The 13727-nt window shown below is 44.6% G+C and overlaps 1 protein-coding gene across 4 annotated transcripts in view; it reads left to right on the top strand.

The window, feature by feature from the left end:
- LOC143284005 (TBC domain-containing protein kinase-like protein) overlaps positions 1-13522 on the top strand; it is a 38413-nt gene extending 24891 nt beyond the window's left edge. For all 4 annotated transcript variants that reach the window (XM_076590528.1, XM_076590527.1, XM_076590530.1 and 1 more), the window contains 10 exons: positions 34-96; positions 1723-1900; positions 2478-2561; positions 4676-4761; positions 5088-5124; positions 6676-6837; positions 7196-7374; positions 7784-7959; positions 8742-8901; positions 10074-13522. In XM_076590528.1, the coding sequence (XP_076446643.1) occupies positions 34-96; positions 1723-1900; positions 2478-2561; positions 4676-4761; positions 5088-5124; positions 6676-6837; positions 7196-7374; positions 7784-7959; positions 8742-8901; positions 10074-10184 (1236 nt within the window). In that variant the 3' untranslated portion in view covers positions 10185-13522. The remainder of the gene's footprint in view (positions 1-33; positions 97-1722; positions 1901-2477; positions 2562-4675; positions 4762-5087; positions 5125-6675; positions 6838-7195; positions 7375-7783; positions 7960-8741; positions 8902-10073) is intronic.
- The last annotated feature ends 205 nt before the right edge of the window (positions 13523-13727 follow it).

The following is a 13727-nucleotide window of genomic DNA, read 5'->3' as shown; positions in this document are numbered from 1 at the left end:
CCGGGCTGAAGATGACCTGATGACAATGTGCAGGGAGACATTGAAGGAGCCTACAACAACATTGACAAAGAAACACCCATTCCTACTGACAGACAGGTTTGTTTGTGGGTGTGTGTGTGTGTGTGTGTGAGAGAGAGAGAGAGAGAAAGAGAGTGTGTGTGTGAGTATGTGTGTTTGTACACATGCATGTACATTTGTGTGCACTCTATACTGTTTATTGATTTTAGATGTTGTTGAGTTGTATGTTTTTAATCATGTGTGTCTTTGTTTCAATTATCATATGGTATTTCTGCCTGTTCTCTTACTGTGCGCAGTCCATGTCTGAGATTTACATGTATTCAGTATTCAAGCATTTTGTGTCTTTTACATGTTCATATTGAATGTGTTGCATGTGTATGGTTATGATATGATTTTGATTATTGTATGTAAGGTTCACATCAGTTTAGCAGCAATCTGTGTGTTTTTTATGTACTGATATTGAATGTCTGTTAGACTGTGAAGTGTGATCATTTCTTGTATATGATTGTGATTATTGTATGTGAGGTTCACGTCAGCATAACATGTCTTTATGTATTCATATTGACTGACTGTGATTCATGTGCATTTGAGGAAGGTTGCAGAATGGTTAAGACACTCAGCTGCCAATACAGAGAGTCCGTGAGGGTGTGGGTTTGAATCCTGCTCTCGCCCAATCTCCTAAGTTTGACTGGAAAATCAAAATGAGCATTTAGTCTTTTACATAATTATGTGACCTGGTTGGAGACATAATTTGACAAAAAACAAGAACGCCAGAGAATCGACAGACAGGCAGAAAATATGAAAAAACTTAACCGTATGAAGAGCACAGGAACAGGAGTCATGATGGCTGCCGTCAAAAGAGGGCGCTAGCTAGCGGGACAGAGGGGAGGTTACCTACTTCCGGGATGTTATCGGCCGTAGTTGCTTTCGTTTTCTCCGCATAGGCGGATAGTAGTTTGCACAGGACAGGAATGTCAGACCCCTGCCGGAGTCTGCACTAGTTGGGTCATGGTAAGTATGTTATTTAAACGTAATTTTAGATAGAAAATTTCCTTTTAGTCTTTCGGATGAGATGATAAACTGAGTTCCAGCGTGCAGCACGTACTTGGCACACTGAAAAAGAACCCATGGCAACGAGAGTGTTGTCTTATGACAAAATTATGTAAGTAGAAATCCACTCTGATAGGTACTCAAATATATAAGCATGCACTTAAGCAAGGCCTGCCAAGCGCATTGGGTTATGTTGCTGTCAGGCATCCATCTAGCAGATGTGTAGTGTATATGGGATTTGTCCGAATGCAGTGATGCCTCCTTAAGAAGCTGAAACTGAACTCATGTGCATTGTTTGTGCAGCATACGTCACAAATGAATTTCTCTTCCTTTTTTTTTTTTTTTTTTTTGTGTGTGTGTGTTTGCTTAGAGTTTACTTCATCAAGATTTTGCACCTTATGAATATTAGTAGTAGTAGTAGAAGTATTTTTATGTATTTATTTATTTTATTTTATTTTATTTTATTTTATTATTATTATTTTTTTTTTTTCTCAAGGCCTGACTAAGTGTGTTGGGTTACGCTGCTGGTCAGGCATCTGCTTGGCAGATGTGGTGTAGCGTATATGGATTTGACCAAACACAGTGACACCTCCTTGAGCTACTGATACTGATACTGATACTCTTCTTGAGATAATGAAGGGCTGTGTGTGACAGATTGAGGTGGACATTCCCCGCTGTCACCAGTACCATGAGCTGCTGTCCTCACCCACTGCCCATGCCAAGTTCAAGCGTGTGCTGAAGGCCTGGGTGGTCAGTCATCCACAATATGTGTACTGGCAGGGCCTGGACTCTCTGTGTGCTCCTTTCCTGGCCCTCAGCTTCAACCATGAAGGTGTGTGTGTGTCTGTCAGTCTCTGTGTGTGTGTGTGTGTGTGTGTGTCACTCTGTGTGTGTGTCTGGTAGTCTGTGTCTGTGAATGTCTGTCATTCTGTGTGTGTGTGTGTGAGTGTGTGTGTGTGTGTGTGTGAGAGAGAGAGAGAGAGAGAGACTCTGCGTCTGTGTCTGTGAATGTCTGTTTCTCTGTGTGTGTATCACTATGTATATGTGTGTGTGTATGTGTGTTTGTGTGTGTGCGTGTGTGTCACTCTGTGTGTGTGTGTGTGTGTGTCTGTGTCTGTGTGTCACTGTATGCATTTGTGTGTGTCACTCTGTGTATGTGTATATGTGTGTGTCTGTGTGTCACTGTATGTGTTTGTATGTATCACTCTGTGTGTGTGTGTGTATGTGTGTGAGTGTGAGTGAGTAAGTCTGCAGAATTAATTAAAGATGAGGCAGGGAGAGGGACAAAGTGGACAGCAATTCCATGGTCAGAAGCTGGAGAGCATCATACATCTCCTGTGTTGATGAAAACAAAGTCTGCAGTGCTGTTCACCAATGAAGACATTGCGTGTATTGCTGTATTGTTGCAGCCCTGGCATACGCATGTCTGACTCGATTCATCCCCAAATACCTCAACAAGTTCTTCCTTAAAGACAACTCCCCCATCATACAAGGTGAGAGCAGGTGCTTGTTGTAGTTTGTTTGGGTATTAAGTTGTGATGATTTGTATTGTAATTAAGTGGTTTTTTAAGTTGTAGTGTATGGAGTTGTATTGCAGTGAGTTGCACTGCATTTAGGAATGTCAGAAGAACTGTGTGAAGGCCGTCCAGGCTGGTCATTTTTACATGTCTTTCCCAGTATGCAGAGAGCAGTTTCTTTGCTGACTGGCGTTGAGAGCATGTGGTGATGTGATATGACTTTGGGAATCTCTCCATCTCTCCACTATGTTGCTATGTATTACAGGGTGTGTCAGGAAGTGACCATGTGTTACACAGTGTGTCAAGTAGCCCTGTGTCATGAAGTGACCTTGTGTTACAGGATGTGTCATGAAGTGACCTTGTGTTACAGGGTGTGTCAGGAAGTGACCATGTGTTATAGGGTGTGTCAGGAAGTGACCATGTGTTACAGGGTGTGTCAAGTAGCCCTGTGTCATGAAGTGACCATGTGTTATAGGGTGTGTCATGAAGTGACCTTGTGTTACAGGGTGTGTCAGGAAGTGACCATGTGTTATAGGGTGTGTCAGGAAGTGACCATGTGTTACACAGTGTGTCAAGTAGCCCTGTGTCATGAAGTGACCTTGTGTTAGAGGGTGTCAGGAAGCCATGTGTCATGAAGTGACCATGTGATGCACAGTGTGTCAGGAAGCCATGTGTCATGAAGTGACCATGTGATGTACAGTGTGTCAGGAAGCCATGTGTCATGAAGTGACCATGTGATGCACAGTGTGTCAGGAAGCCATGTGTCATGAAATGACCATGTGATGCACAGTGTGTCAGGAAGCCATGTGTCATGAAATGACCATGTGATGCACAGTGTGTCAGGAAGCCATGTGTCATGAAGTGACCATGTGATGCACAGTGTGTCAGGAAGCCATGTGTCATGAAATGACCATGTGATGCACAGTGTGTCAGGAAGCCATGTGTCATGAAATGACCATGCGTTACACAGTGTGTCAGGAAGCCATGTGTCATGAAATGACCATGTGATGCACAGTGTGTCAGGAAGCCATGTGTCATGAAGTGACCATGTGATGCACAGTGTGTCAGGAAGCCATGTGTCATGAAGTGACCATGTGATGCACAGTGTGTCAGGAAGCCATGTGTCATGAAGTGACCATGTGATGCACAGTGTGTCAGGAAGCCATGTGTCATGAAATGACCATGTGATGCACAGTGTGTCAGGAAGCCATGTGTCATGAAATGACCATGTGATGCACAGTGTGTCAGGAAGCCATGTGTCATGAAGTGACCATGTGATGCACAGTGTGTCAGGAAGCCATGTGTCATGAAGTGACCATGTGATGCACAGTGTGTCAGGAAGCCATGTGTCATGAAGTGACCATGTGATGCACAGTGTGTCAGGAAGCCATGTGTCATGAAGTGACCATGTGATGCACAGTGTGTCAGGAAGCCATGTGTCATGAAGTGACCATGTGTTACATGGGTGGTGGGGGAGAGGGGGGTGGGGGTTATGGGTCAGAGCGTCAGGTGAACAGACAAGAAAAATAAAATAAAATTGAAAGTAAAAGCAGAGGAAGGCAAACAGATTTTTAGAATGAACTGTGGTTTTCAGACAGCTCATTCTTTACGGACAAATTATTTTGTATATTGCTGCTTTTTTGTCATGATTATCTATATACTGTTTTTAACCATCCCTTATGTGTGTGTGCGCGTGTGCATGCATATCTGTGTGGACATAATTGCTGGCCTTATTCTACGGATAAGACCAGCCACTGTACCAGTTTTGTTGGTTTTTTTGCTTTTGGGGGCCAACCCTTACTGTCTGGAAAGATTACAGTGAATTCTGGAACTCCTCCAGATTGTGTTTTATCCTTGCTGATTTTATCTGTGTGAATAGAATAAAATACAATTGTATATTTTATTGCCATAAAACCTTATGGTTTATAAGACACAGTGAAACATAAACATGTTATGTAAAGAAACATTCATGAACAAATTTCACCAGCCTTGGCTGTATTTGTTTTAGTAAGATGTGTGCTTTGTGTGTGTGTGTGTGTGTATGTATGTGTGTGCATGTGCATGTGCGTGTGTGTGTGTGTATGTGACAGAATATCTGGCTGTGTTTGCTCACCTGATCGCCTTCCACGACCCTGAACTGAGCAATCACCTGGACGGCATTGGATTTATACCTGACGTGAGTCACCTGTCTTCACTGACAGCATGCTGTTTGCTCTGTGACTGTATGTCTGTTGTTGATGTGTGTATGTCTGTTGTTGACTGTGTGTGTGAGAGAGAGAGTGTGTACGTGTGTGTTTGTGAGAGTGCGTATGTGTGTGTTTTTGTGTTTGTGAGAGTGTGTACGTTTGTGTGTTTGTGTGTGTGTGTGTGTGATAGTGAGAGTGTGTGTGTGATGGCTCTGGTGTTATTTTGTGCAGTTTATGTCTGTGAATTGTGTATTCTCTTAGAGAGATTGAGAGGGAGAGTTTGATGTGAAAGGAAATGATGTGCATTATGTTGCAGTTGTACGCCATCCCATGGTTCCTCACCATGTATGCTCGTAAGTAATTGCATGTTGACGTGTGTGTGTGTGTGTGTGTGTGTGTGTGAGGGCATGAATACATTAGTGGTGTGGTGATTGACGTGTGTGTGTGTATGTGTGTGTGTGTGTGTGTGTGAGGGCATGAATACATTAGTGGTGTGGTGATTGACACGTGTGTGTGTGTGTGTGAGTGTGTGTGTGTGTGTGTGTGAGGGCATGAATACATTAGTGGTGTGGTGGCCTAGTGGTTTCATGTCACTCTAGGAAAAAAGACAGAATCTGAGCGCACAGGTTCGAATCTCACATTTTCCAGTATTTTCTTCCACTCCACTAGACCTCGAGTGGTAGAGTGGAAGCTAGTCATTTGGAAGAAACAATGAACTGAGGTTCGGTTTGCAGCATGCACTTGGCACTGAGAACCTAAGTCAAGAAAAGGGTTGTCCCTGGCAAATTCACGTAGAAAAATCCACTTTGATTTGGAAAACAAATACACTTGCAGGCAGAAGAAAAGGGGGAGGGGAGTGGGGGGAGAGAGAAGGAGGAAAAAAAGGGTGATGCTGCATGTAGCGACGTTCTCTCCCTAGCTCAAATTTCACACAGAGAAATCTGTCATGACCTAATGTAATACAATGCAATACAATACAGTTAGATCTTAGTTACTGTTGTAAATGTGAAATGCTTGCATGTGTTTTTTTCTGTCTGAACTTTTGTACATGTCGTTGTCAATGTTCCCTTGGAAGCAGACAGAGAGAACATACTGAAAACTTTATCTGAAGAAAGAAGTCAGATAATAGAATGTTCATTGGACCTTCACTATAGGGAATCTGAAAATGCATGTGAATGTGGAAGAGGGGGAATGATTGTGCGTTTGTCAATGTGTATATATATGTGTGTGTGTGTGTGTGTGTGCGCGCGTGTGTGTGTGTGTGTATGCATAAATATTTGTGTGTTTTTGTGCATGTATTGTTCTGTGCATGTGAGAGAGTGTGTGTGTGTGTACGCTTGGGGGTGTGAGTGTGCATTTATGAGCAAGTGCATGCTGTGTGTGTTTGTGAGTATGTTTGCGTGCCTGGGTGCACATGTGCGCTTGTTTGCGCTTGTGTGTTAATAACACATGTCGATATGTGTGTTTCCAGACATGTATGTAAACACGTATTGACGTGTGTGTTTCCAGATGTGTTGTATGTAAACATGTATTGACATGTGTGCTTCCAGACGTGTTGTATGCAACCACATATTGACATGTGTGTTTCCAGACATGTATGTAAACACGTATTGACGTGTGTGCTTCCAGACGTGTTGTATGCAACCACGTATTGACATGTGTGTTTCCAGACATGTATGTAAACACGTATTGACATGTGTGTTTCCAGACATGTATGTAAACACATATTGACATGTGTGTTTCAAGACATGTTGTATGTAAACATGTATTGACATGTGTGTTTCCAGATGTGTTATGTGTAAACATGTATTGACATGTGTGCTTTCAGACGTGTTTGTAAATATGTATTGACGTGTGCTTCCAGACGTGTTGTTTGTAAGCATGTATTACATGTGTGTCTCCAGACGTGTTCCCCATGCACAAGATTGTGCACCTGTGGGACACGCTGTTGCTAGGCAACTCATCATTCCCCCTGTGTATTGGAGTGGCCATCCTGCAGCAACTGAGAGACCGACTCTTGTCCTTTGGCTTCAACGAGTGTATCCTGCTCTTCTCGGACATGCCTGGTCAGTGAGGGCAGTGTGGGTGTGGGGTGTTTCTTTTGTTCTTGGTGTGGTGTGTGTGTGTGTTGAGTGTATGTGTGTGTGTGTGTGGAGGGGGTGGTGTTCAGTGTGTTGTGTGTGTGTGTGTGTGAGTGGTTGGATGGATGTTTGTGTTTTGTGTGGTGTGTGTGTGTGTGTGAGTAGTGTGTTTGGGTGTGTGTGTTGGGTGTGTGTGTTGGGTGTGTGTTGTGTTTTTGTGTGAAAGGTATGTGTGCGTCTGAATGTGATGTGTTTGTGTATCTGTGTGTGTGAGTTATGTATGTGTTTCTGTGTCTGTGACTCTGTGTGTGTGATGTGCTGACACTGTTGGATGTGTGCTCAGAAATCGACATAGAGCGGTGTGTGCAAGACTCGATCAAGATCTTCTGCAACACGCCCAAGAGCGCCACCTTCAGGCAGCACAACGTGCACAGCAAAGGGCGGGGAAAAGGGGGGGTTGAGGAGCGCCCGGCTGTGTCCTACTACAGTCGGGATTACCATCATCAGCCGCAGAATGAACTGGTGGGTGGAGCTGCAAGCACAGGCACGTAATCACACATGCACCTGCATGCAATCACACACACTCATGCTCAGTCACACACTGACAATTTCACACACACACACTCTCATACTCTCAGTCTCAAACACTGTCACTTGCATTCACTGTGGTGTGTATTGCGGTGTGTTCAGTGTGGTGTGTACAGTTGTTGTCTTCTTGATGTTCACAGGCATATGTACAGAGTGAAGTGTGGAGTGTCGTGTGTACTGTAATGTGCACAGTGTAGTGTGTGTATTGATGAGTGTACAGTGTAGTGTGTACTGTAATGTGTACAGTGTAGTGTGTACTGTAATGTGTACAGTGTGGTGTGTACTGTAATGTGTACAGTGTAGTGTGTACTGTGATGTGTACAGTGTGCTGGTGTGTGAACAGTCTATGGAGGCGATGAGCATAGAGGACCTCAAGTCGGAGAAGTGTCCGCGGATCTCAGCGGAGGACCTGGTGGAGCTCGGGGAGCTGTCTGGCCCCGCCCCCTCCCGCAGCCCCACCAAGAAACGGCACAACAGCAAACCCATGATCCTCATGGTGGACGTCAGGGCCCCTGAAGAGTATCCTTTGTGTGGGGGTCACTGTTTGTGTGTGTGTGTTTGTGTGTGTGTGTGTGACTGTGTGTGTTTGTGTCACTGTGTGTGTGTGTGTCACTGTGTGTCATTGTGTATGCGTGTTTAAGTATGAGTGTGTGTTCTTAGTTATGTGAATGGTGTAGCGCAAGTGGTGAGGCGTGTGACAGAGGTATATGAGTGGTGTTGAATCATGTCATAAACAGTGTTGAGTGATGTCCTGAATGAGGTATGTGAACAAAGTTGTGGGCATTGTTGAGAATGTGTTGAAGGAGGGAAGGAGCAGAAATGGCAAGATGCGTATCTGCCATTATTGTGTCTGTGAGCGTCAGTGTTTGAATCCTGGTCTCGCCTTTTTAGCCAAGTTTGACTTGAAAATTGAACTGAGCATCTAGTCATTTGGATGAGACGATAAACTGAGGTCCTGTGTGTAACACACATTTGGTGCACTGAAAAAGAGCTCATGGCAGTGTATGTGTTGTCGTCTGGCAAAATTCTGGAGATGAAATCTGCTCTGATAGATACAGAAATATATACGCATGCACTCTATGTCTAGCTAGAATATTGGGTTATGCTGTTGGTCAGGCATCTATCTGCCAGGCAGATGTGGAAGAGCCTGTATGGATAATGGACTTGTCTGAACATACTCACGCCTCCTTGAGAAACTGAAACTGTCGTGAGCGATGTTGAGCCACGTTCTGGACAAGGTACGCGAGCGTTGTTGTGAAAAATGCTGAGCATCATTGAGCGTTGTCCTGAGCAGAGCCCAGATTCCGTAAAGGGATGCTGCCGGGCAGCATCAACATCCCCTTCATGACGGCCTTCTCCCCAGAGGGTGACCTCGCCCCCTGCCCCGCCGTCTCCACCCTCAATGCCAGGCGCTCACAGGTCATCGTTGTCATCGGCAGCCGGGGTCGCAACGCCTCCAATGTGAGTGAACCTGCACCGCTGTACACTGCTTCACGGCTGGGAGGATGGAGGGGAGGTAGTGTTGGGGGGTGGGGTGGGTGTGTTAAATCATGGGAAATACTGGTGGAGGTGGTTGATGAGCACAACAGCCTGATGTTGTTAAAGATGTAATTGAAAGGGACCATGGTAACAGTCTTCACTCTGTGTGTGTGTGTGTGTGTTTAGCGTTATAGAGTTAATTGAAAAGTTACATGTATTGATAAAGATGTAATTGAAGGGGCCATGGTAACATAGTCTTCACTGTGTGTGTGTGTGTGTTTAACGTTATAGAGTTAATTGAAAAGTTACATGTATTGATAAAGATGTAATTGAAGGGGGCCATGGTAACATAGTCTTCACTGTGTGTGTGTGTGTGTTTAGCGTTATAGAGTTAATTGAAAAGTTACATGTATTGATAAAGATGTAATTGAAGGGGCCATGGTAACATAGTCCTTCACTGTGTGTGTGTGTGTGTTTAGCGTTATAGAGTTAATTGAAAAGTTACATGTATTGATAAAGATGTAATTGAAGGGGGCCATGGTAACATAGCCTTCACTGTGTGTGTGTGTGTGTTTAACGTTATAGAGTTAATTGAAAAGTTACATGTATTGATAAAGATGTAATTGAAGGGGGCCATGGTAACATAGTCTTCACTGTGTGTGTGTGTGTGTTTAACGTTATAGAGTTAATTGAAAAGTTACATGTATTGATAAAGATGTAATTGAAGGGGCCATGGTAACATAGTCTTCACTGTGTGTGTGTGTGTGTTTAGCGTTATAGAGTTAATTGAAAAGTTACATGTATTGATAAAGATGTAATTGAAGGGGCCATGGTAACATAGCCTTCACTGTGTGTGTGTGTGTGTTTAACGTTATAGAGTTAATTGAAAAGTTACATGTATTGATAAAGATGTAATTGAAGGGGGCCATGGTAACACAGTCTTCACTGTGTGCGTGTGTTTAGCATTATAGACTTAACTGAAACGTTGCAAGTGTTAGTAAAGATGTAATTGAAGGGGACCATGGCAACTAAGTGTGTGTGTGTGTGTGTTGAGGTGTGTGTGTAACATTTAAGAGTTGGCTGAAAGTTATGTTTGCCTATGATTACAGAATTGAAGGCAACCATTGTAACAATGTTGTGTGTGTGTGTGACAGTTTGCCAACCAGCTGGTGCGGCTCAACTACAAGCATGTGTGTGTGCTGCACAAAGGCATCGACGTCCTCAAGCCCACAGGACTGTTGACTGTCGCCCCCGCTGACATCTGAATGGTGTTTAGTGTCGACATGTCACCAGCCCACATCGGTGTGTTGGTGTTTGGTGTGGACTTGTAACTAATTGGTGCGTTGGTGTTGACAAAGGATTGGTGTGTTTGTGTCAACATGTGAATGGTGTCATCGTCACCTGTCAACATCAGAATGGAGTGTTTGTGTGGACACATCATCCAAACACTTGTTGACGTTGAATGTTTCGTATTGTCCTCATGAAAGATTTTAGAGGACAACTGTGTTACACTGACGTTGATCAGCAGAAGGCCACAGAAACTGTGGACATTGGCTTTCTTCAGCATCTGCGTGGTCGTCACTAGTGTTGGGGAGAAACGGATTTTACTGTGTACAAGACAATAATGTTCTGAGTCTGCACCATTGATGGCGACATCGGCCCATCACAATCATGACTGTAAAACAATACAGTGTGGGGGTGGAGTGGAGTGGGGTGGGGGGTTGTGTAAATGTGGAGGCATGTATCATGTGGGAGTGGTGAATCAAGGTGAAAACAGTGGTGTGTTCCATGAGATATGTGTGTGGCAGAAACAGAAGCACGCTGTGTGCAACCTGCTGCATTGTGACACTGGCTTCATGCAGTCCGCACTTCTCTCTGCAGTCCACACTTCTCACTGCATTGCTGACCACACTTCTCACTGCAGTGCTGGCCACACTTCTCACTGTGACTTTATGTTGTCCACTCTCCTCACTGCAGAGCTGACCACACACCGGACTTAGATCATCACAGAGGCTGATGAGAGAGGAGTGTCAGTGACACCAGCTGTTGACCTGTGGCACTGTCAGCTGTTGACCTGTGGCAGTCAGCATGTTGACCTGTGGCAGTCAGCATGTTGACCTGTGGCAGTCAGCTGTTGACCAATGGCACTGTCAGTTGTTGATCTATGGCACTGTCAGCTGTTGATCTGTGGCACAGTCAGCTGTCGACCAATGGCACTGTCATCTGTCGACCTGTGGCACTGTCAGCTGTCGACCTGTGGCACTGTCAGCTGTCAACCAATGGCACTGCCAGCTGTCGACCTGTGGCACAGCTGTCGACCTGTGGCACAGTCTGTTGTTGACCTGTGGCACTGTCAGTGACATCAGTTGTTGACCAATGACACTGTCAGCTGTCGACCTGTGGCACTGTCAGCTATCGACCTGTGGCACTGTCAGTGACATCAGTTGTTGACCTGTGGCACTGTCAGTGACATCAGTTGTTGACCTGTGACATCAGTTGTTGACCTGTGGCACTGTCAGTGACATCAGTTGTTGACCAGTGGCACTGTCGGCTATCGACTTGTGGCACTGTCAAGTGACGTCAGTTGTTGACCTGTGCCAGTCAGTGACATCAGTTGTTGACCTGTGGCACTGTCAGTGACATCAGTTGTTGACCTGTTTCACTGTCCATGACAGCACATCACTGTCTCTATTGTGACGTTCTGGAAAACCAGGGACAGATGTCACACAGAGGACAGGTGTGTCAGGGTGATAGCCACAGGTGTGTGGACAGCACAGAGTGAACTGTTGTCTGTGGCATTAACCAGTTCAGAAAAAAACAGCAACCATTTTCCATGTTCTGGAGACTGGTGAACATGGTGTTTCATTGTTGGCACTGGCATTTAATATCTGGGATTGTTAAAAAGATGTTGTTTTGGAGAACCTTATCCAGGTTATGATGGAGTTCATCACAAGTCTGTGTATGAGGTTGTGTGTACTGACACATGGACATGTGTGCCATGTGTGTCAGTGGTAGCTGTGTTCCACACAATGTTACCTGGGTTGACAAGTTCAGTCCCTGAAGTCACTCTCTGATGTTGTGGTGACTGCATGCACTCTCAGTTGAGTATCAGTTGTGCGGTCTGTTCACATGCAGTGGGAAAAGGGGCAGGGGGTTGGGGCGGAAGGCATTTGTCTTTGTGATGTTTGCAGCTGTTGTGGAAGTGTAGCATTAGGGCAGCATTGACATTCCCAGTTTGACTGTTGAGTTAATATTGATGCTCGTCCAAGGCAACAGGTTTATAAGCACCAGAACAGTTTTAGTTACCACCCAGAGTGAGGGAGTGGGGGATGGTTGGGTGGTGGAGGTAAGGGTTGGTGCCAGCACATCAAAGATGGATGAGAATTGATTTAATGATGAATGACCATTGATATAGAGCTGGTTGTGTGTGGTAACAAGGGCAAATTGTGCCAGATTTAGTCATGTGGGATACAAACCTTTCATAGGGCTAACCAGTGGAAATGGGACATCAGCTTGTTTCTTCAAAGACTAGTCCATAGTCCTAGTATTTTTTTCCCTATCAGATGATGTATTTTACAAGGTGTAATGTGTACATGTTGGCTGTGTGCTGTGTGTGCTTGGAGCAGCATGCAGTGCCGTATGTCTGAGGTGTGAAGTGAGAAGTGATTTGTTGTTGTGCCCCTCACTGCAGAATTAAGCCATGTGGACCCTGTGCAATATGAACTCTGGACAGCAGCTGTGGACTTCCCTTGGCTCCACATGTTTTCCAGGCAAGGTGTGCAGCGGTGTACTGTGGGTGGGAGGGTCTGAACAACATTGGTCTGTTGTGTTTGTATTGAATTGGCATTGTATTATTCTTTTGTCACAATTAATTTCTCTACTGGGTATTCAGGCTGCTCTCCTAAGGTGAGGTGCATCACTACAGTGAGAGTGCCACACTTTTTTTCTGCCTGCAGGTGTATTTGTTTTCCTATCAAAGTGGATTTTTCAACAATTTTTGCCAGGAACAAGCCTTTTTGTCGCTGTGGGATCTTTTATGTGTGCTGAATGCATGCTGCACACGACATTGGACCTCGGTTTATCGTCTCATCCGAATGACTAGCATCCAGACCACCACTGAAGGTCCAGTTGAGGGGGAGACAATACTGACAAGTGTGGGATTTGAACCAGTGTACTCAGATTTCTTCACCTCCAAGGTGGACAGGTTACCAGTTGGCCACCACTCCACACTGACTGCCAGTGTCAAGCACCACAGATATCTGTTGCCACTGGTAAAATGGAAATGTGCTGCTAGAGATGTTTCCTCTGTTGTCTGCTAAAGGGGAAATGTGCTGTTAGAGATGTTTCCACTAGTAAATGAAAATGTGCCATTTGAGATGTTTCCTCTGGTAAAATAGAAATGTCGTTTGAGATGGTTCCTCTGTTTGAATAGAAATGTGCAGTTAGATATGTTTCCACTAGTAAATGAAAATGTGCTGTTTGCAATGTTTCTAAAGGGAAAATGGAAATGTGCTGTTAGAGATGTTTCCAATGGTAAAATTGGAAATGTGCTGTCAGTGATGTTTCCACAGGTGAAAAAGAAAAGAAACCATTTACCTGTGTCCCCAGGGGTTGTGTGTGGAACATAAAGAAATGAAGTGTCACCATGGGAAACATTTCTCAGTGAAGGACTTTTATTTATTTCAAGCAACAGATGTGTGTCATTCAAACAGATAACACTATTCACTGCCTGCACCTATAAAGTAGCCCAGAAGTGATCACCTTGGCACCCATGATGCACACACATTTCTGGGCTTAGTTAAACAGTA

This window comes from Babylonia areolata, chromosome 7 (assembly GCF_041734735.1).
Source record: "Babylonia areolata isolate BAREFJ2019XMU chromosome 7, ASM4173473v1, whole genome shotgun sequence".
Classification (NCBI taxonomy): Eukaryota; Metazoa; Mollusca; class Gastropoda; order Neogastropoda; family Buccinidae; genus Babylonia; species Babylonia areolata.
Note: the sequence above shows the minus strand (reverse complement) of the source record. Positions and strands in the feature narration are given on the sequence as shown.